This window comes from Kogia breviceps, chromosome 7 (genome assembly GCF_026419965.1).
Source record: "Kogia breviceps isolate mKogBre1 chromosome 7, mKogBre1 haplotype 1, whole genome shotgun sequence".
In the NCBI taxonomy this organism is placed as follows: Eukaryota; Metazoa; Chordata; class Mammalia; order Artiodactyla; family Physeteridae; genus Kogia; species Kogia breviceps.
In genome coordinates, this window is record NC_081316.1 from 73,506,832 (window position 1) to 73,531,076 (window position 24,245).

Here is a 24,245-nt window from a genome sequence, read left to right on the forward strand (position 1 = left end):
GCACACTTGTGTCTGCTTGTGTGCACTCCTTCTGATGTCCCCTTGTCAGTTCTGCCACCACCTCACTGAAGCAGCCCCTTCTCTCTTCTATCTTGTACTTCCATGAAGTAAGCAAGAGGCAAGTCCAACTCCTGTGCTCCCCTGGCTGGGAGGGCTCAGGTCAGCAACTGGGGAAGACCAGCCAGGGAGGACTGGCCCAGAGATACCTTCCTCCTCCCTCATCTTTTCTATGCCTCACAACTCGGCTCTCTAGGGCTGACCAGTAGGCCTGGCAACCCAGCAAGAAAGTGGGGGCACCCCTGGAGCTCTCCTAAGCAAGGACCCTGAAGATATCTGCTCATAAAAGGAGAAAGCAATTGTCCAGCAATTGCTCTGCCCAAGCTGCCTGTAGGATCCTAGGGCACCAGAATCTTCCAAACGTCTGTCTTTCTGGCCACCACCAAGGCCAGCCTTATGATCTAGGATCCTCCCCGCTGCGATATTTGAGAAGATTTCTTCCTGCCAGCATTGGGCCAGGTGCCCTGGACACTGGTGGCCAAGAACAGGCTTCAAAAGGCTAAGTGGAAGGTGAACATCTTCAAAGGGGTCTCAGACTTCCCAGAAAGCTCTGGCACACAGCCCTAACCTCAGGTCAGTGCTTCCTGCAAATGAACTTGTGATGGCTCCATGAGGGCAGGGACTGTCTGTCTGGCTCACTGCTGTATCCCTGACAACCCCTAGTACGGGGCTGGAATACAGGCGGTACTCTCAATGCTGACTTGTTGAATTCACTTATAATGACCTCCAGCAAGGAAGGAATGAAAGCACAGTGGAAAGAGTCCAGGTTTGGGAGTCAGACAGAGTTGGTTTTGAAAGCATCCAGCTATACCATTTATACTGGTCATGCACAAGCCACTTTATCCCTTTTAGACTCAGCTTCCTCATCTATAAAGTGGGAATCACAATACCCACCTCAAAATGCTGTTGTGAGCAAGAGATGGAAGTTTTATGTAAAGCCTTTAACCCAGCTATTGGCAGAGAGCATTTCAGAAACACTGATTAACTCTCTCTGTATGCCAGACACTGTCCAAACGTGGTAGGGGGATCCCAAACCACAACAAGTTCATTTAATTCTTATAACAATCCTGTGAAGGAAGATCTATCTAAATCTCTCTTGCAGTTGAAGAAATGGAGGCACAGCGAGGAAAAGCAACTTGCCTGGAGTCTGTTGTCTAGAAGAGGTAGGGCCAGGCTTCATATCAATTCCAAAGTTCAAAACTTAAGGTGCTACACTGCGTGTCTCTGAGGCAAGCAGCCAGTGAATGTTAGCTCCGGTCCCTAACTTGATTATGAGAGATATTTGACCACACTGCCTGACTAGGGTTTTCAAGTGCAATAGAAAACAAATCCAGACATTCCCGTGATTCACTGTTTTGTTCTGTCTTGTTTTAAGCTGTGACCTGCTCCTGTGAAATTCAATTCCAGACAACTCTGCTGATCAAGAACATCTCTGCCATCTTGTCCTCCTGCTATCTACTCCACAGCTGTCTACCAGAGGAAGAGACACACAGCTATGTAAAAATAAGAAAAAGAAAACATAGAGAAGAGAGGGAGTGAGCTTGCAACCTCTCAAGAACAGTCAAAGAAGTCTCACCCTCCTTCTAATAATCCCTAAGAACAACTGCCTACCCATAGGGTACCACAGGCAGAAATAATCTGTCCACGTGGAGACCAACCACATAAAGGCTCAGCCTCTCCAATGACCCAGGTAGCATAAGGAAAATTAAGCCATCTTTTCTAATGCCCTAAAACTCAACGTAAATAGAACTTTCCATTTTCCCCCTCTATAAGGTTGCATTTGCCATACAGTCAACCATGGAGGAGATTTCATTACCAAAATAAATCAGCACTGCACTTGACCTTGCTTCTCCAAAGGCTCAGGATTAGTGACATCACAATACTATACAGATGCTCAGAAATACCGGAATAACCCCCTCAAGTCAAAAACACTTGGTATTTCACTAGAAGGCATTAAATTATTTTGATTTTACTCCATGGAATCCCAAATGCTTTCAATGTTTTCATTTCCAAAATGCTTAAGAGAAAAAGCATGCTCTTAGGACCTTCAGAAACCTCGACTCCTGGTCTGGTTTGTGTCCTGATTCACGTGTGGTAAGATGGGGAACAGGCCAGAAGCCAAGGAACAGTAGCTCTGGTCCCATACTGCTCACATGACTCAATTCCCGAGTGGCTGGAGCCTCACTGTGGAGGCTCCCAAATCAACCTTCTCTCGCCCTCAAAGTTACAGGCAGGTCCCATGCAGCTCTCAGGCACCTGGGCTAGCTTCTCTGAAGGGAACCAGTCTCCATTTCCCATAGCCCTGATAACCAACATGTTTCCCTTAAAAGCAGCAGTAGAAGCAAAGCTCCTCCACGCTGGCCAAAGAGAGGGAGTTGAAGGGGATGTTTTCTCCCCAAGGCAGTGGCCTAGACATGGGGGTGGCTTCAGGGCCACTGCAGCAAATCCATCTCTTGCATCCCTAACCAGGACACATGACCTTGCAGTTGTAATTCCTAATGCTACTACTCTCTCAAAATGACTGCCCAATTTTAAATCAGGTTGGTCACCAACACAGTCAATAAATGTAACGTGGATTTCAGGAAAAAGAATCCATGCGTCAAGAACACACGCTCTCAGGCTTCCCTGGTGGCACAGTGGTTGAGAGTCCACCTGCCAATGCAGGGGACACGCGTTCAAGCCCTGGTCCGGGAAGATCCCACATGCCACGGAGCAACTAGGCTCGTGCACCTCAACTGATGAGCCTGTGCTCTAGAGCCCGCACGCCACAGCTACTGAAGTCCGCGCACCTAGAGCACGTGCTCTGCAACGAGAGAGGCCACTGCAATGGGAAGCCCATGCACCGCATGGAGGAGTGGCCCCTGCTCACCGCAAATGGAGAGAAAGCCCGTGCACAGCAACGAAGACCCAATGAAGCTAAAAATAAATAAATAAAATTTAAAAAGAAAAAAGAACATACACTCTCAGGAAGCACTCCGAATCTGATTACTTTCAGTATTAAAGACATGCTCCACAACCAGCGCCACACTTGTCAACAGACTGATCACTCTTACTGAAGTACAAGTCACAAAATCCAGCATCATACTATATACACGTCCCAGGGACCACGGATATCATCTACTTTACCCTCATTTTGTACAGGGGAGAAAACTCAGACACAGACCAAGGGTAGGATTGTTCAAGTTCACTGTGGGTAGACGGCTCAAATCCAAAGCTTCTCACAATTCTTTTTCCTAGTCTGCTGCCTTTGACCCTCAATTACCAACAAGAGTTCTTTCACAAATAATTTTCACAAAAAAATTAGTTCAATCTACCATGGCTGCCACCTAAAAAGTAAAATCAATGGAAAAAAACAAAACAAAACTGGAGTTGAAAAGAATAACTCTGGCTTTCAGTTATGTTTATTCCTAGCCCAAAAACCTGCTTCCTAAAGGGACAGCTCCTTTCCCAGTATTCCCAGTGAGAAATGAAAGGCAGTAGTTCTTCCCAACCAGCATGTCCAACACTAAGCCAGTATTTTAGATTAAAACAATTTCTGGGTAAACAAATGGGTGTTGGTACAAGGTAGAATGGCCCAAAGCCACCTTCACTACTCCTAATAAAATCAGCTTCAAAGAAGGATCAAAGATTAAAGTGCTTTTCTCTGCCTTTAAAATGGGGAAGTTGTATTTTTAGGTATGAAAACAAGACCCTGAAAGCAAATAGCCAGGCTGAGGAAGGGTAGCCCAGGAAAGATAGAAGCACACAGAAAATCGAAGGCCCTGAAACTTTCTACCCACAGCAGCTGAGATGTTTCATCCTGAGTCCATTTCACCAGACACGAAGAAGCTTCTTTGGCTACAAAGGATCACATGAGAACATAAAACAAATACTGAAGGTTTACGTTCCCTTTCTCTCCTGTGTGTGAGACACCGACTGGCCAAGAGAGAGAGCCTCTAATGCTGCAGAAAGCAAAATTTCCCTTGTTTCCATTACATCATCCAAACTGGAGAGGGGTAGGGCAGGGTGGGGGGCACAGCTGGTGGCAGCTGCACCACCATCTGCTTTCTCCTCAGCAGTGGGTGCTAGTTTGAGCTGCAGCCTCCTACGACTCCTGATAGAGGAGGTGTGGTATTAAAGGTACAACACCCTATTATGGAAAAGCTTTCAAATTATTTAGAAATAAATCACTCCCATGATAAGTTAACGACCTCCAGTAGGCTGCTGAGCCAGTTCTCTTTGAGTTTAGGTTATTTGTTTGCATCTCTTTAGACTCAGCCACAGTGCAAACTGTCAACTTAACGTGCCCAATTAGACAAGCAGAATGTATATGCAACCACCTGCCATCTGCTTCCCAAAAGGTAAGCAGGAAGAAAGTACAGGTCAGCAGCTGGAAGCCTTTACAGCAGGTACAGGGAAGGTCCAAACCCAGTGTGCAAGCCCCAGACTAGTGGATGGGTGCTTGCTGCCACCTTTGGCATCCCCAGACATCTGGTCGACTGGTCGCATCCCCTTGGGTGCTCTTGGAGTTTTGAATGTACTGTGAGGGGTCCCCATGTGGAAAGGGAGACTGGTCAGAGTAGCCTGGGGGGTCAGTGCTTCGTCTGGCCATTCAACTGCAAATTGGCAACAATGCAGCAAACTGGTGGTTCAAAGGTCTGATCAAGTCCCTGGGCATGTTTTATATGGCCTATACAGGGTTGTGTTTAAAAAAAAAAAAAAAAAAAAATGCTGGCTTTTAAAAATGAGTACATTTCATATATAAACATCTATCTTGCTAGATTTGGCAGCACTAGGCCCCATTTCTACAGAGCTCCAGTCAGTTATCTGGAACTAAGCAGCAGCACTTCCTTTTGATGGGGTGTGCATTCAGAAGAATTAGTCCCCACGTTTGGAGTCTGCATATGCCACTGCAACTACCTCTGTTCCTCTCTGGTCCTCGAGCTTTTGATATGAAGAAGAAGAAGAAGAAACTCCAGGGAATGATTTCCCAGTGGTCCTTTACTGACTCTCCTCTTCAGTTGAGATTCAGTCCCTTGGATGGCCAACTAAAATTGTATAAAGATCATTCAACCCAATACAAGGAATGGATCTCAGTAGAAGGCTAGCTACGTTGACCCCTTACCACAAAAGCAGGCTGCAGCATTTCAAATCACTTACCATACATCTTGCCTTCATCTGATAAGATGATTTTCCTCCTCCCACATGGTGGATAGATAGCCAAGGCTTCCTGAAAGCTTTGCTCAATGTCGGGGCTCCAGACCCCTTCTGCATCATTGTCAATGGGCTTATCTGCAGAGTCACTCATCCTTTCCATGTTCTCGGCAGGGCTCTCACTGCCGCTCCAGCTGCTGGGCTCAATTTTGGCGGTTGGATTTTCCAAGCCGAAGCCTGGAGCCTTTTCAAGAAAATAAACCTAAGAGAGAAATCAAAAGATAGTATGATAAGGACACAGTAGCCATCAACATACTGCTCTTGCTGGTTCTACTGCATACTTTTCAGTCACCAGCTTTGCTTGGAGAATAACTCCTAGGAGAGAATATGGAATTTTGAGATCCAAGTGTCTTTTGTTCCTATGTATCACGTTAGGAACAGAAATAAAACAGCAGGCAGAAGCTGGATAATCTTCACAGATGACGGGAAATTTTCATCTTAGAATAGTACTCACTCTGAATTGCAAGTTCACAATGAATCATGCAAAATTTGCTAAGTACCTACTATCTACCAGGAGCACTTTGCTCCATGATAATCAAATCTCCAGAGCAGAACAAGTTGTTTAAAAGAAAATAAAGTAAAACAAAAGGCGTCTACCTCACTGTGGCAACTAGCACGATAACTCTAAAATGTCAAACCATCCCAGAATTTGTCACTGGGATCGCCAAGATGCAAGATGGCGGCAGAATGGCAGACAGAAGAAGGGAGATTATTTTATCAAAAATACTCATTCTACAAACAGCAATGCCAGCAGACCTGGACCTGCTATTCTACAGCATTTATCCGCAGGGCTTTTTACACTGTACAAGTCAGGTCACTTTGCCACTCTCAGCTTCTAGATTGTAGCCCTGAAGCTGGAACCAAGTTGTCCCCAATTCCTGCCTTCCCTGCAACAACTACAAGTGGCCAGCACATCTGCAGAAATGTTTCACACCCACATGAGGCACTTCATCTGGTAGCCTCCTTGGAATTCCTGATCACAGGAAAACTGTGGGGGAGGCTTTCACTTATTTTTCTGTAGCACTGAAGATTACAGAACCCAAAGAAATCTTTCTCAAAGATTTATTCCCCTTAAATTATGCATGTAACCTATGGTCATAAAGGGATAAGCATTCCAAACAAATGTCAAACTGGCACAAACACCAATGTGAAAATGATCTAATCCAGTACCCCCTGCTGTCTGCACACTAACATATCAATATGCCTTTGTTGAAAAGGCATCAGATCATTCATTCAAAGCCTTCCCCAAAAAGGGGATAAGAATTCCTCCTGGGGATTGATCGGAAGAGGGGAGGCGCAGGGCCTGAGTAGGGAGAGCTTAGTGCGACCACCATTCCACCCCCTTCCGTCGCCTCAAGTCCATGCAACATTACAACAGAGGCAGCCAGGAGGGAAGCAGAGGCGGGCAGCCCTACTAGGTACCAGGCACTGCTCTGTATCCCAGGGCAGTCACCTCTGAGAGCCAGCACCTTTGAGAGCCAGCCCTTTCCTTCTCTCTCCCAACTGAACCCCTTTTCCCCTGCCTTCCCCCACTGCGTATATCTACAGATCCCAGGTGCAGAAAGTCTGAGGCACAGGAACATTACACAATAAATGGTATAACCAACGGGTGCTTTTGGCTCCGTATCCTGACAGCTTTTTAGATTTGGCAGCACCTGGATAAAGGAAACCCTCAGGTTATCTACCTTTGAACGCTGCCACTGATCCATCTTTCAAAGAACTTGTCAGCAAAATATTTACTACTTCTTACCAACACATGTACACTGACACAGGACTTTAAAAACTGCCAAATGTTAAAGATATAAATTATGCCACAAGAAAGGGTTTTGTGACTGACCCCCAGATGAACTCTACAATGCCTGCAGTGTGGGCCTTTGAATTCTCAAATTATTACATTTTTTTTCTTGGTTGGGATCTAAGTCTTATAAAATCCAAGCTGAACTGCACGCTACCCTAGAGTCTAGCTCCAAAGAGGTTTATTAGAGAAATTATTAGAATACGTGTGAACTCTTTGAGTAGTGACTAGCCGTTCACCTTCTCCCTCTCCACCTTACCCCAAAACTAAACAAAACAAAACAAACAAAACCAGACACATACAAAAACACAGGCCAATTCCTCAGCTCCAGGCGGCTCACAGCGGTAAGACTTCACTCCAGAGAGCCACATTTTAAGATTAAACTGTGTCCAGCATTCAACCACTATGGTAGAGGGATGGAATCCAGGGGACCAGGGGAACTTTATTTGACTAAAAAAAATTTACCATATAATTGAAAGCCTCAGAGTCTCCAGACCAAAACACAACTCCCCTAATTCAATAGCTGAGGACCCCTCTGACATATCTCATTAACTGATCATTCAGTCTATGCATGAACATCACCAATAACAATAACAAAGAACCCACTACCTTCCCAGTATCACCTCCTTTGTACTAACATGTTGAAATTATTCCATCTATTAGGCTAAAACCCATCTCCTGGTTAACTTCTAACCATTCAGCCTTGAAGTCTATCCATGCCTTGGGGAAGCAAATCTCCCCCAAGACACCCATTTAAGTATGACCAGAGCAGCCCCCAGTCTCCTGACCGTGTTCCAGACTAGACACAATTCACATCATCCCTCTTGCCCAGCCCAGTTTGTCCACAACCTTCAATAAATGACACTCAGAGGTGGACTTAGGATCCATAAAACTTCTAAGCTCCCACCCTCCAAGTGCTGTTCCTGAATCCCAACTCTTGATCAATTGGGTTAGGAGCTAAAATCAGGAATTTATATCTATTTTATTAAATTCCATTATTTTTAGCCTTAGCCAGTGGCTCAAAACTGGTAAGATCTTTCTGAATCATAACTGCCAAGCTGAATGTCCTCAGACACCAAACAACTTCTGAAGGTGTAACACAGAGAGGGTGCTAGACCTGTTTTGTAGAAGTTCCAAAGAAGATTATGGCTCAACATAAGGAAAAATTTCCTGTTAGCTCAACAAGTGGTAGATGGCCTTATAAGACAGGCAGCAGAGTCTTGCAGACAACCCCTTCAAGTTACCTCTAAAGCTAAGGGTCACAACTCCTTGGTTGTTGGGGAATGCAATATTAACTAGCATCAATTGATCCATCCACTTAGGAAGCACAGGCACTGCTCTAAATGCTCACGTTTTTATTCATTTATTGCAAAGGGAAGAAGAACTCCATGCCCAGGCTCTTGCATTTGGTGAACTGGAGCTCAGCAGGATGGAATTACCTACTCTGGACAAAGGCCAGGACACAGCCCCAGAAGCTACCAGATACATAATCCACAGACTTCTACAGGCCCTTGGTTTTACAACCCAATTGTAAGATGAGGCCCTGTATGGGCAGAGTTTCCAATCACAAGACTAGGACTGGCTGAGAGAAGCTCCCCGTACTGGATACCAAATTCCATCCCTCAGTTCCCTTCCAGCCCAGCTCAAAATCCACCTCATCCTGGAAACCATCCTTGTAACTAGTGGCTCCGAGAGAATCAGCCACACATTAGGAACATCCTAAAAATGTGTGGAATTAGTTAACTACCACCCAATCTACCTGGCTTCTGAATGTACAATAACAAGCACCTGCTTATTACCAACAATAAGATCTAATCAAGTGATATACGCATAGAATACCTGTTCCTGCAGAGTTGATGTCCTCACCCCCTCATACATCTTTTGAGCAAGGGAGCCAACTTTCACTCACCTCAGTAAATGAAGAACATAGTATTGTGGGGCGGGGGTGGCGGCGGGTATGGTATTAAGATTCAAACTGATCTGGATTCCAAACCTGTCTCACCCATTAGCCACGCAGCCCAGACTAAATTAGGTAATCTCTAGAGGCTCAGGTTTTAATTTATAAAATGAAAATAATAAATTAAATGCAATCCCAGTACAGAAAAATCATTAAGTAGTGAAGGGACTCTACCCCATGGAGTTTCCATAAAGATTTAGTGAGATAATGAATGAAGGTGCTCTATCATCTGAAAAACCATGAACGGATGACGTTTTCAAGTCCATCATCTCTAGACAGTGGTATAGACCTTGTGATGCTCAAACACCTACTGATAATGGGATGGTAAAGAAATGAAGGAGCTTCCCTAATGGTTCCCTTTGGGAAATAAGTTTAAAGGATCCTCTTCCTTAAGGTCTTCAGATGCCTAAGTGGTAAATTTAAAATGGTAACAAATGCCTGCACTTATAATGCACACAATCAATAGTTTTCATATTCTTCTGGGAAGTTTCATTGAGGGGAATAACCCTAAATCTAAATAAATGAATGCCTGAAACAAAAGCGAGAAGGGAAAATGTTGTTGGTTGAAAATGTATTGTATATCATGTACCCCCATGTGCCTCAGTTTCCATCATTAACACTTTTCTAAAACCTCCTTTTTTCCTGAAACTTCCCAGCCACACTGGAATAAACTCCAAAAAGAAATGTTACCAGTGACCCAAACATTCCTGCTAATAGCCACACTCCCTAAATGAATCATTCTTTCAGGATTACCCACTTACATTTCAAGACAGGTAACATGAGCATATTGGAATAAAACCTTATATGATGAACATTATACATATATACGTGTGTGTATATACACACACACAACACACACATACATATATATAGTATTCAACCAGTACATATTTTGATTTAAAAGTCTAGGGGAAGAAGGAGGTTAGATGGTCAATGCAGGTGCTTCTGACACCAACTCTATCCAAGGGACGTATGCACAAGGGGTATGACAAAGGACACAGGAATCGCTGCTCCCTTCATCTTAATTCCTGTGGGTCTCTCATAATGTAAGCATCTCACCCACTTACTGGTGATATAAGAGCTCTTAAATAAAGGGATTAGTTTTAACTAACCCTCATGATTAGGGAAATGTCACTGAACGTGAGGATCTAAAAAAAAAAAAAAATCCATAAAGCTTATTTTAGCCAATATCTTCATACTCTGTGAGGCAACAAGAAAAGAGGTAGACTGGAAGTTAGGACTCTGCCTCTACCCAAGTAACCCTGGACCACACAGTATCCGCCATGTGCCTCAGTTTCCACCGTTAACACTGAAGGAAACCAACTTCATCATCCATCGTCTGTGTTTCCAAAGACTACCTATAAGAGATCTTAGATTAAGTTGGTTTGTTATCACTCCCCCCATCCACATCCCAATGTCCTTGAGGGCAAGGGCTACTACAGTCACCATAGGTATCCCCTGTGCTAGCACAGTACTTGGCATAATAAATATTCAAAGAAAGAAAAAATGAACCAACAACCAAATGATGTGAACATTCTTTGAGAATAACATGACTGAACTTATCACCTAAGCTTTCCATGAGAAGGCTCAGAGTTTCAGCTCCTTTCCCATTCCTCACCCTGACTCTGGCCAAGGTTCTAATGAATAATAAGAGCCCCAAAGGAAATCAGCAAATCAGGAAGATGTAAGAGGACAGACTTATGTCAAGCACAGTTTGGATAACCAAGAGTTAGCTGTCTGATTCAACTTCTTATTTATTAATCACGATTACAGACAACCAAGAGCTGTTTGTGTTAAAGGGACAAATATGGTTTGGGTCTTCTAGGACAGGGGTCTCCAACCCCCGGGCCGCATACCAGTACCAGTCCACAGCCTGTTAGGAACTGGGCCACACAGCAGGAGGTGAGCGGCGGGAGAGAGCAAAGCTTCATCTGCAGCTCCCCATCACTCGCATTTTACCACCTGAACCATCACCGCCCCCCTCCCCACCACCCACCCTGGTCCGTGGAGAAACTGTCTTCCATGAAACCGGTCCCTGATGCTGAAAAGGTTGGGGACTGATGACCTACAGGATCGTATTTAGTAACTGCACTGCCCGCACTGGGTATTATTCCTATCTTATGAGGTCCAGAGGCCTAAATAAGTTGACCGAAGTCATATATGCTTAATAGTCACTGCTCCAGATAGAATTCCCATTCCATGGGAATACCGGACTCAAACTACATCCTCACTAGACAGTGAGCTGGAGGCTGGATTCCAAAGGGAGAGAATGTAGGCAGTGCTGAATTCTCAGCTCTGTCCACAACTGACACCATGAAGCACAGTCTAATTAATTCCTAATGAATAGTTATGATACTGACTCACCTCCCTGGGTACTTGGGATGAATGTCAGACACTAATGACGGTTCACTGCTTTTGCATATGTAAATGGGGGGAGATGTTATTTTCCTACCATTTCAGACACTAGCCAAACTTGCTAACAAGTGGCCTGAGAAATACAGGTGAGGATCGGCAGCCTGGTTTTGAAGGCAGTCTCCAGAGAGACGGACCGTCTGCCGTGTAGTCAGTTATCAGCCAGTGAGCCTTAGTGTCATACACTCCAATTGCCAATAGGTTCCCTCTAATTTCAGCAGGAAGAAGCAGATAATTACTGCTTCTCATTTTCTAAAATCACTTCTATATCAACAGGATCCATCAACAAGCCAATACCTCTTCACCAAGACCCCGATGCTGAGCACCCCATCAGAGGTCTTAGTATTACCCTCCTGAGATTCCCTGATTAATTCTCCACTCCATCAGCTCCAAGTACTTGCCCAGGTGACAGCTCGAGAAAGGCTCTGATTGATTTCATGCTATGCGGTGCTGTATTACCAGCCTTTGAGGGAATCACCTTCCCCATCCCCTTAATGAATGTGTTAGCCATTAAGAACAGAAATTCCTGTCTCTTCCTTTCCTCTTCACCACCACCAGGCAAGCTTAATCACTGCTCTCCTTCATCAGTAGGCTCCTTCAAAAAGACAAGGCCATACACTCAGATCTAGGCAATCTATGCCATCTGCCCATTCCAAGAGAAGACTTGCTATCAAGACAGTGCACCTGTAAGAGGAACATAAGCTGGATGACATGACCTGTCGCCCAAGTCATGGATCCCTGGAAGGTGGGTTGTTTAACCTTGGGAAACGCGTTTCAAAGCCATAAATAGAAGCTCCTTTAATGCTCTAAGAGGGGAAAAAAGAACAAAATGCCACAAGAGTTAGCAGTAAGTAGCATTTCAAAAGGAAAATTCCTAAGCCCTTTCCCAGGAATAACAGTCAAAGAAAACCCCCCAAACTAACCCCTCCATTCCAAAAGGTCTGTAGAGTGAACACACATTTCAAGTAGACTCACCAATCCTAATGCTTAAACAAAGAAAACAAATACCAGGAAAAGAACACTCCTTAGTCACTAAGTCATGGGTAATGTTACTTTCTTAGGTGGTGAGATTCACCATCAGACTATCATGATGCCTCAGCATTTTAAATAACAATGAGTACAAATTAAAAATCAAAAGTAGACAGTTCATATTTTATTTTACTTTTTTAAAATTTCTTTATTTTTGGTTGTCTTCGTTGTTGCATGCAGGCTCTCCCCAGTTGTGGCGAGCGGGGCCCACTCTTCGTTGCAGTGTGCGGGGCTTCTCATTGCGGTGGCTTCTCTTGTTGCGGAGCACGGGCTCTAGGCACGCGGGCTTCAGTAGTTGTGGCACTCAGGCTCACAGTTGTGGCTCACAGGCTCTAGAGCGCAGGCTCAGTAGTTGTGGCACATGGGCTTAGTTGCTCCGCAGCATGTGGGATCCTCCCAGACCAGGGCTTGAACCCATGTCCCCTGCGCTGGCAGATGGATTCCTAACCACCGTACCACCAGGGAAGCCCCAGTTTTACTTTTTTATTTTTTATTTTTGGCCACACCATGCGGCACGTAGGATCTTAGTTCCCCAACCAGGGATCGAACCTGTGCGTCTTAGAGTAGATGCACGGAGTCTTAACTACTGGACCACCAGGGACATCCTGACAGTTCATATTTTAAAAGCTACCAACACATCAGATAAAGACATATGCTGCTGTTTGGTCAGACCCTAAGACAAGCATTTCAAAAGAGTCCATCTCAGCCCCAGGCCAGAAGGAATGCCAAACAAATGGGCCTCATGCAATCAAGGTGCTGTTCCCTAGGTGGCAAGTCTGTAGGTAATGCCTGGGGTGTCATCCTTCTTACCAAAGCTGGTGGAGACTCACTCAATGTTACACAGCTCATTGCTGGCCAACTTAATGATATGTTGGCTCTGGACTGACTCCAAGTCCCAGCAGCTGACCTGCCCGGATGCAGCTCCTTTGGCCGATGTGGAATCCTAATTCTGCTGCATTAGGAGTGGCCCTCTCCACTCTACACAGAGAAACGGTCCTGGAATGCCTTCTCCAGTTTCTACGATTTAGGATGCTTCCCCCATTCTGGCCACACCTCCATCTACCCTGGATTATTACACAGCATGCTGGGTGAAAGCAGCAACAGGTAAATCCAGAGCTGACTTCTGCTTGGGTCATAAGCCAATTGACAAGGAAAAATGGAAAAAGATAGCATTTGAAAGTGCTGAACTGTGAGGTCCAAGCTCTGCTCAGGGTCTTCAACTGGGTACAGTGGCATTGAAATGCTCTCTAAAGACCCAATGAATCTATGTGACTAGCATCATCACTGCATCAGAGAATCCAAAATTTAGGCTCCAACATGCCCAGAAGGAAAAAACTCCTCTTTCCTGCCAACTTAGGGTAACCAAGAACACAATGCACAACGACAAATTTTGTTCCTTTCCATCCTCTCAACCATCACAAATCATATGTTTACATTTTTGTGAGTGTTGGTCTGGCCCATCTTACTTTAAATACCCATTTCTAATGCATCTGATCATAGAGATACTGATCCCATATCATACATGAGTATTTTCTGAGTCCCAACACATGATCATAAAACTCCTTGGGAGCAGAAACAGAGCCTGTTGACCTCTAGGACCGAGGGCAGTGGCATGTAGCATTAGGACACTGGATAAAAGAAGGACAGACAGAACAGCAGGTAGAACTATCTGTTCCAGTCCCATAGTGATTCCACAGTTATCTTAGAGAAAGTGTATTCCAGGAGCTCTGGATAAACTGCTTTTATTGAATTATGCTTTTACGTGATACCATCAGCATACCCAGAAACATCTCATGAATTAGTCACTGGATGTACTCCAAGAAGTTGAGTATGTCCTTCATCACATTACACAGATTGCTCTTTACACAGGTCCCAATGGAAAGTTCGATAACCAACAAAACACCACGTGTTTTTCACCTCGCGTTCACCCGACTAGGCTTCCTCACTCGCTGCCAAAGAGCACTAAGCCCCACTGGCAGGCCCCTCAGAGAAAGCATGGTGGTTATATGGTCGGCAAGTTTCCGAAACCCACTTTTTTAGCTCCCTACCTTAATCCTCTTGTTTTTCTTCCTTCTTTCCCTGCTTTTTAATTTGTGCTCTTTTACAGCCTTGTAAGCTGCCTTAAATTCATTCTGAAAGAGGACAGGGCAGAATCGCGAAGGGGAAATGATTTGTTTTATTTTTATTATCTGTTGCAATTCAATATGATAAAAGATTTATTGAAACCCCCCACCCCATGTCTCCCCACCCATGTGCCAGGCACTAGAGAGAGGAAATAAACATGCTCCCCTCCCTGCCCTCAAGGAGCACCCTTCCAGCAGGGAGACAGAGAAGTAGGTTAATTATCCTTCAAGACTTCAAGCCACTCGCTGGGAAGCCACTCCCGCCATGTTCCTGTAGAAAGCACCTTCGCTCCCCAGGACAAATGAACCCGAACCCTCTCACTGCACAGGAATGATCTGTCTCTGTGGCTGTCAACCCTGTGGGTTTGTGAGATCTTTAAGGCTTAGGTCCATGCCTTTAGTCATTTTCCTGTCCTCGGCATTTAATGAAGGTCTGGCACACAGTCAATACTCCCCAAAAATAATGACCCAAAGGGTGCCTAAAATAATGAACACACGGGTAGATAAATGAATGAACAAGTGCATTAATATAATATGTCAAAAGAGGAATGAACAAAGTGCTGTTGGAGCACAGAAATAGGAGCTGATTCTGTCTCTCAGGTCAACAAGGGCCTCATGGGAGGTGATGCTTAGGCTGGTCTTGAAGTCTGAGTAGGACTTACGGGGCCAATTATGAGAAAGCTCTGGGAGGCCTGTGCAGAGATGGGTATCTGTGGAGGGAATGTGGTGAAGAAAAGACAAAGAAAAAAAACAAAAGGTAAACTGAGCCAGACCACAAGGGGCCACACATACAGCAACCAAAAGTCTGGGTTGTTTCATTCAAAGGCAACAAGAAAACGCCAGCAATATCAGGAGTATGCAAGCAACTCCTAAAGGGGGGTGTGCGTGTTAGTGTATGTGTGTATTTGGGGGGATAAAGGATGAGGAACCGGCAATTTTATAAATTTGGAATCCAAGTTGTTTAATCAAAAGCATTTTCAGTGTGGTCCAAGACCAAAAGAGTTCTCTAGATAAATTCAAGTGTTACAATGTGGCTCATCCCTTAAATGTTCCAAATTTATAAAGGCCTTTTAATGCACGAAAAGACAATGACCGTTTATACAGGTGTGCTTGTTTAAACAGCCTAGAACCACAGGATTCACTCTGCTTGGTGCCCAGTCACTCAGCTCTTCCAATAAATGCTCTCAGACTTGGTCGTGGAGGGTTCCACGTATTTCCCTGGTCCCTCACTGATAGCACGGTCATCCTGAACCCAACGTGGGGACTAGACTGCTATGCTTACACAGTGACACATGTGTGCACATGGCCAACGTGCAAATGGCAATGTGAGTAAGTGTATCAACAAACCAAAAATGTATGACACTGCTTGTTCACAAATGTCTACCCGTTCCCAGCGTCACTGATACAACTGAGTCCCCACCCCTCCAATGAGAAACACATCTGCCATTTAATGATGATACAGGGATGGAGCAGCTGCAAAACTGGTCTTACACTGAGAGGGATGCAAATTCAGGGGCCAATTAAAGCCTCACTCTCGCCCCCATCCCTGCCCTCCAAATGGAAAACTGGTCCTTGTTCTATACCCAGTGCAACTTCAGCAGGAGAAAGAATCTTGGCAGGAAACTGGCTGAGGCAGAATAAGTATTGTTCCCCCTTAGACAATACACCAGTCATTCAAATTAACAAATATTACTTGAGCACCTACTGTGTGCACAACACCAGCTCTAAGCAGTCCGTAAGTGCGTCAGGGCATGTAGTGGGGCAAGAAACCCAGGCAAAGAGAGGCATGGACAGAAAAGCTGAGGCACCCAATTCTGAAATCAGGCGAAACATCTGCTTCACTTCTGCAAGGCCCAAGGTGCTCTGAAGGAATGCTGACTCTGGCCATGACACCCACCACCAGACTCCTCCCTCCTCATTCCCAATACTCCCCACCCCAGCAGATGAGGCAGTTGTATCAAGCAAAAAAGGCAAAAGGCCACAGCTTGATTCAATCAATATTTCTACACCTCCCCAGTGCGCGCACACGCACAAAGGAGGAGTCTCTGTAGAAAAAAAATAATAATAAAGGGGAGAGATTTGTATTTCCTTCCAGGATCTCCTCCTCCTGCAGATTCCGCTAACCCTGGTAGAGGAACAAGGAACTCCTCTCTCTAATCAAAATGCATTTCCAATTACAATTACACCATTTCCAATTACACCTGTGAACTGCCGCTAAAGCCCTCCCCCTCTCGGACATTCACGGTGTGGATGCCTGCTCAGTCCAAACGACTCATGAGGACTTTACTTACAGGGTGAGACTTGAGAGGCTAAAAGGCCCAAAGACAAAGCAAACCAACCCAAACCCTCACAGACACACAGACCTGGCATACCGGGCACTGACACCTTCAAAGTCACTTTTCTATATTAAGGATCTGTCTCTAAAAGCACCCAAGAAAATCCAAAAAGGATTTTCCAGGCCCTGGGTGAGAGAACCCAATCCCTCAGCTCCCTCTGAGGGATCCTGTTCCTCAGAGAACCTCGCTGAATCAGCACCCAAAGGAGGGCCATCATCTCAGGCTTCTCCCATCCCTTCTCACGCAACTCATTACCAAGAACGTCTACTCGGCCCCTCATCTCTCAACTGCGTCCCCTCCACTCCTCTCCACCCCCACTAACTTTGCTACCGTCTCACAGGCAGGACCTCTTCACACCTCTCTGAGCTGGGCTGTCCCCTATGTCCCTAAACACCACCACTATCAACAACCTAGTTCTGCCAGGTTCCCGACCCTGGAAGTACATACATGGCTTCTTAAAAATACAGATCTCAGCCCTGATGCCAGAAGTACTGAATCAGAATCCCCAGCTCATGTATTTTTAGTCAGCTTCTCCTGTGCTCTTCTTCAGCCAGAGTTTTCGCAAAATGCACACATGACTTTTATCCTATGCTCACTTTAAATCTTTCAGCAGAGGCCCACACCCTCCAGGACCTAACTGCATAACAGGGCACCCATGGCCTTGACCACCTGCCCCCAGCCTGCTTCTCAGGCACCTGTGCAGTCCCCCACATTCCAGCCAGAGACCACTCCAAGGTGCCCAGACACAGCAGGCTGCCTACTTCACCCCCTCAGCCACCTGGGCCCCTCTGCCCAGCTGCTTCTCTCACCAGCAATTCCATCTAATGAATGTCTACTGGTCCTTTCAAGACCAAAGCCACCAACCTCTCCTCTGGAAAGCCTTGGCAGATTCCTCCACTAGGAGAAGTCACTTCCATGTCCTCATAGCACCTCAAGCAAACTTCCGACACCATACTTGGTACACTTCACTGTAATTTCTCTTAAGATACTGTTTTCCAGCTGATCAGTAAGTCCCTTGGCACTCCTATGTTTAACGTCTCTCACTATCAGATGAATTGTTGGAACTCCAAAAATGTTTGCTTTCCTTTGTGGGCACCCCTACAATTCCAGGGAGGACACTGTGCATCTGGAGAGTCTATATGGCCAAACAGTTTAAAATACGTGTATATAAAGAGTACATAAGATTTTAGAATCCCAGAGGATTTTATTTATTTATTTTGGGCTGCATTGGGTCTTTGTTGCTGCACACGGGCTTTCTCTAGTTGCGGTGAGCAGGGGCTTCTCTTGTTGCTGAGCACAGGCTCTAGGCGCATGGGCTTCAGTAGCTGTGGCTCACAGGCTTAGTTGTGAGATCTTCCCAGACCAGGGTTCGAACCCGTGTACCCTGCATTGGCAGGTGGATTCCCAACCACTGCACCACCAGGGAAGCCCCAATCCCAGAGGTTTTAATTTTGAGTTCTCCACTTGTTAGCTGTGTCTCAGGGTGTTGTGTGTGTGTGCATGCGCGTACAGGTACAAAGCAAAATGAGAATTAACATTACATACCTGTTGAAAGATTAAACGAGATAATCCATGTAAGTATAGGTGTCTCAATCCTCGGCAGCCATTATATACATTACTTAATCTGTATGCTTACAGATAAGTGGGTATGTGTGCACACGTCTTAGAACTGTGCCTGACACACTGAAGGTCCTCAAATAATTGCTGAATGAACGTACACAGCTATAATTAATACTTACTGCTTATATATCTGTCATTCCTGCTATACTGCAGATTTTCAGAAGACAGGGGCTCTGTCCCATTCATTTCTGTACCTCATCCCTACCCCAGCTTGATAAAATTGTTCGCTTTAGTTTAACATAAAATATTAATACAATCTTCGTGACTATTAAGAAACTCATCCTTGCCTAAGGAATCACAAAGACAGCCTCAGGCATACTCTAGACCAGACCCACAGAATGAACTGGAAAAAACGCAGTAGCTTAAAACCTTCCTCCAGTCTCCCAAACCCCTGACTAGCTGGCCTCTACTGGCCCCCCACCTCAAGGTAGGGCCTGTTGCCTGACAAGCCACAGTCCGAGGGCTGAACTGGTGACACACACCCCTCCTCCCCAGCCTGTGGCACCCCCCAGCCCTGCTGCAGCAGCTGCTCCACCTGGGAGATCAGATCGGGAGCCTGCCTTTTCAGCTCACAGCAAGTTCACCCCCCAGGGACCTGGGGGCTGCAATTGCTGGCCAAAGTGTCAGGTTACCACAAAAATAACAGCGGGCCTACACCAGGCAGGCGTGCAGGCCAAGTGCAGGAGGGGAAAGGTGAGAAAGAGAAAACCAGGAGAAGAAAAGCAGACATTTGAGTCTGTGTCGAAGAGGAACTGGGTTTTACAAAATGTACTTTAAATTCATAAGTATACTCCTAACATCACCACTACAGCCCCTGTAATAACTCATTCATTTAGCATCCAATCCAGAGTAGCTTATAAATTATACTTAAGTATGTTGAATGTGCTTTTAAAAACATAATTTTAAGGGAAGAGGGGGATGGGTTTGTTTGTTTTTTTAAGTTTGCTTATTTAATACTATTTATAAAAGTCAGATTTGGGTCAATGAAGATTTCAACAAGTATTCCCATTCAACAAATTCCTGATATTACTCAGCTTTAATTTTCTCAAAATTAAATCCAAACATGACAGAGCTAATTAGGCCTAGTGAAGGACGGACAGACCTTCAAAACAGAAAAAGCCAATAAAAAGCATTTATGTATTTTTTTTTCCCTAAAATAAAATTACAGTTCACTCCTGTGCTATCCTCTTGCAGGAACACTGCTGGCTTGATGTGGTCTGACCCAGCCTGGGTACTTCAAACAAAGTTAACTTCAATCACTACAGGGAGTTAGCAGGTTATTGAATCTCCATCCATTGTGCTTTCATCTTGGTTTACTCCACACACTATGCCTTTTTAATTGGCTTCTCGCAACTGTTTTATAAGAGAGTAGAGAGACCCAGCTATTAGGAAAGATACCCTTCTTCCAGCTGGGCAGGTAAACCCCAGACCAAGCAGTGAACCAGGTGGGTGAAATTTCCCATTGTAATCTCTTACATGTGAGAGACGCTGTGAATGCCCTGGCAGGGGAAGAAGGCTAACTCTAATAGGCACCTTAGATTCCCAGCCTGAAGGTGTCAAAAGAGAAAGAAGACTTTAAAAAAAAGGGGGGGGGGGAGGGGGATTCTCTGGTTGGTTGGTTGTTTTTAAGTTAATTTTGATGGAGAAAGGTTCCCCAATGTCATGTTATTTTGCAGTTATTGATTTAGGTTTCATGTTAAAATATCAGGTTTACAAGCATTATATGGCACAGTAGTAATCTAAACAGGACTCCATCTATTGCAAATGTTTAAAAAAGGAGGTACTTAAAATGACAATCTTAGTGGCAGCCAACAACAGCTAATAGACATGGAGACAGGCAGATTCTGTGTGTTTTATTTTTTAGCTTTTAAGAAATACTAGCTGTCTCCCAATCAAATCAGTAAAAACTTCAGAAAAGGAATGTACTACCAGCAGAGTTTGAGCTCTACAAATTTAGAAGAACAACAGATAAATAGTGAAATGAGAGGCAGTTTCATTCTGCTTTAAAAACAGTCAGGGTCCAGTTCCGGGAAGAGAGGACCTCATCCAGCTCGCTCCTGCTCGTGCAGTCAGAATTCACACAGCTCATGCAGGACACATCACACCGTGCAATTATCAACCAGCATTGATTGCCACTGCTAAAAGAGCTTTAATAATCCTGATTTTTACCATAAAAGCTCTCATTATTATCCCAGCTCTCTCTGCTTGTTCAGCGTGCCTGGTCACTTACAGGAGGAGGAGAAAAACCCAGGGACTCGGCTCATCTTTCCCCAGCCGTGTCTTCCAGGGAGTGTTCGTTTCCCCGCAGCGCAATGCCACGCCAATGCACTGGCCGGCACACTGGGTTTAAAATTAGCTGAGACCTGGAGAGCCACGGGTAACCTTCTGACAAGGTTAGCCAGCAGAGTAGAGCTCGGCTCAGCGAGGGACATTAATAAGAAGCCAAGGAGAGCCTTTCAACAAGCGCATTAGGGCCTCTTGGAACCCTTGCAGTTTGGAAGCCAGGGGAGCTGGGGCCCCCGCATCGAGAGGCTGACCTAGGCTCTTATTTTTATTCCACCAAGTCAGCAGCTTCCTTTACAGGCGATAAACACAACCTCCAAAAGTGTTTCTCCAAGTTTAAATTCAGTATACTCGGTCGCTGATTATACAAATAACTTTTTAAACTCTAAACTGGATTTAAGAAATACAATATTTATGGAACACTTCTAATTATAAAGTTAATACCCACAGATGACCAAAAAAGTGGAACATTCAGAAACATACACAGGAGAAAATTAACTTTACCCACAGCCCTCCACCAAACAATAGTCAGTGCTAACAATACATTTTGATGTATGTACATCCTTGTACTAGTAACATTATTATTATTCCCTATTGTCCACCTAACATTTTACATTCAGCATTTTCCTGAGTCCTGATATATCCTTTGTATTCATGAATTTTAAGAGGTACAGTATATCCATGTCATGGATATACCATTATTTGACTATTTCCCCATGGCTGGACATTTAGATATTGCCCAGCTTTTCACTGTATGGCAAACATCCTTGTAATGATTTCCTACGGACAAATTCCTAGAGTCCAGGGGCAGGAAAAACTTGAAGCCACTGGTGAAGACTGGGAACCCCATGAAGACAGGGACGGTGCCTGCCACTTGTAGTGTTTTCTAATTAAAGCAATGTGTCTCAGTGCTTTCCAAACAGGGAACCCTAAAGTCTAATGTGACACGTTCCAAGTGCCTACCAAGAGGCCAACAGGGCCAGCACCACAACGGTCCCCTAAGCACTGAGATAAAGGAAGGCAAGCAAGAAATGGATCTAACACCTCTGAACACCTGTCAAAGGTGATTCAGATGCTGCTCCCACCCCCTCACGCTGCCAGCCCCCCATCAGTGCCTCACTTGTACAGCCACACTGCTTGTTTCAAATACTGAAATACTTCCATACGAACTGGAAAGAGTCAGTGGCCCAAGTCCACTGAATGCCTGTCCCTCTTAGCTCCCACCCCTCTTCCAGTGCCCCCAATCTTCTCAGTATCCAACAAGTAAGTACATGTAAGTGCCTGGCACACCTGGGGGCCTCCAGTGTCTTCCACTGGGTCCATGTCCACACTGTCTGTTAAAATACCTTAAACATCACCCCTCTCTGCACATAACCTATAACCCAGGACTTGCTTTTTAAATTTTGTTAATCCTCCCCTCCAACCAGCTCCTCAGAGACCACTGCTTAAAATCTTAATCACCAACACATCAGCGCTGTTTCTGAAATTCATTAAATTCCCTAGTATTTTATTTTTAAAATTGAAATGGACACTTAATGGGAAGAACTTCCTGAGATGCCGGCTGGGGTGGGGGGCAGTTCCCACCAAGTTATTCTCTACAGAGCACAGTGAGCTGGGTTAGACAAAGACGAACATCACAATCCTAAGAGTCGTGGACCTAGTACGAACACCAGTGACATTGGTTTCCCGAGGGTAAAAGCTACCTGCTTAAATCACATGAGACTTTGAGGGGCTCTCAGATCGTCAATGACAGTCTCAGCAAGCTAAAGCAAGAATACTGAAATGCTGAAGTCTAGAAATAAGAAGAGTCAAGCACAGCCTACCTTATGCCCTGACCACCCTGGTACTGGCTCATTCTATAAGGCCAAAGCAACACTTAGGGCTGGGCATATGACAATGCACTTGGAAGCATGACCTCTACCTTAGCCCTCCCTTTACTACGCTATTTTCTGTGGAAGAGAACAGGTAACTAATAAGTGGAAGAGACTTTCGTTTCCTCTAAATGTTTTTGTCCGTCCTCTACTGGGGGTGTCAGGGCAGGAACACCAGCCAGGAAAGGGAAGAAAGACAAACAAGGGGTCTGTAAAATCAGACTTTGAAAACCAAGAAGGGGTCAACCTGGATGCATTACAGCACTGTCCAGTCCAGCAGCTGGGATCATGGCCCAAGCTGGAATCAGCTCAAAGACAATGCCTATCCAACACCTCCATGATGGAAGAATATACTCCAAACTCCAAGTCACTGTGGGTGCTGCAGCTTCTTTGCCAATTCAGCAAAATTATAATTAAAGGATATGAAAAATACTTTTGATTCATAAAATCAGATGTAATGGCAAAAGTTTAAGGAAATGCCTTGTAGTACTAAGTGGAGATAATATTCACAACTAACATTTATTCAACACTACTGTGTGTGAGGAACGGGGATCTAGACTTGATTTTTATTATTTCTTCTAATCCTCATCACATCTATATTAGGTAGAGATGTAATATTACAATATCCATTATTCAGATAATGAAGAAAATAAGGTTTAGAAACAGTAAGTCTTTTATCCACTGGTCAAACAGAAATTCAAACCCAGATCTATCTCACCTTGAGCCCAAGGTCTGGCTTTGTGAGACACTGAACCTGGAGGTAATCAAGGAACAGTTGAGCAGGGATGCTGTGCAGGGGACTAGAGTAGGCAGAAGAATGTCAGGGAAGGTCCATTCCAACCCCTGATCTATGACACATGAAAACAAATTGCCTACTGTATGCTGGCTCTGTACCAGGTGTGTGTGTATGGGACATGAGGAGTAGGAGAGACTCTGTAAATGAAGTGAGCATACTGTTAGAGCCGAGATAATGGACAGCCACTCTATTTTTCTGCTCACAATAAAAAGCAGCTGAAAAGCAAGGCCAGTGGAGAGTCCAGACTCTTGGCCACCGTGACCCCAGCAGAGCTGGCCAATGGCAATCACTGGTGCCTCTTTCTCCCTCTCCAGAAGTGCAGTGGCACGGATAAGAGCCTCATTACTACAGGGCAGGGAAAGAGTTGTGATCCCTGCACCTGAATTTTTTTTTCAACACAAAGCTTATATTTACAGTGAATTAACGATTCACATTTGTACTGGAAAAAACCATGAACACAACCAGAAAAGGAAATGAATGAACAGGTCACACAGGAGAATAAGCATATGACAAAATAGGCATCTTCGCTAGGAGGGGGAAAGAATGGCAAATTCAAGCAAGTTTAAGGTGTTATTCTAAATCTCCTAATCAGCAAACCTTAAAAGACAATAAGAATATCTGTAGTGAACATGACACAGGAACTATGCTAGTGATGTTGGGGATGTGAGGATCCAAATGGCTATACTTACTAAGCACCTCAAAAGACTGAAATTCTTCAACCTAGTAACCTTAACCCTAGAAATTTATCAAAAAGAGAAAATCCCACGGTAGAA

At 44.8% G+C, this 24,245-nt stretch overlaps 1 protein-coding gene across 6 annotated transcripts in view; it reads right to left on the minus strand.

The window, feature by feature from the left end:
* The window catches only part of TEAD1 (TEA domain transcription factor 1), a 263,768-nt gene that overhangs the window by 172,804 nt on the left and 66,719 nt on the right, over positions 1-24,245 (minus strand). For all 6 annotated transcript variants that reach the window (XM_067038588.1, XM_067038587.1, XM_067038586.1 and 3 more), the window contains one exon: positions 5,197-5,452. In XM_067038588.1, coding sequence (XP_066894689.1) covers positions 5,197-5,452 — 256 coding nt within the window. The remainder of the gene's footprint in view (positions 1-5,196; positions 5,453-24,245) is intronic.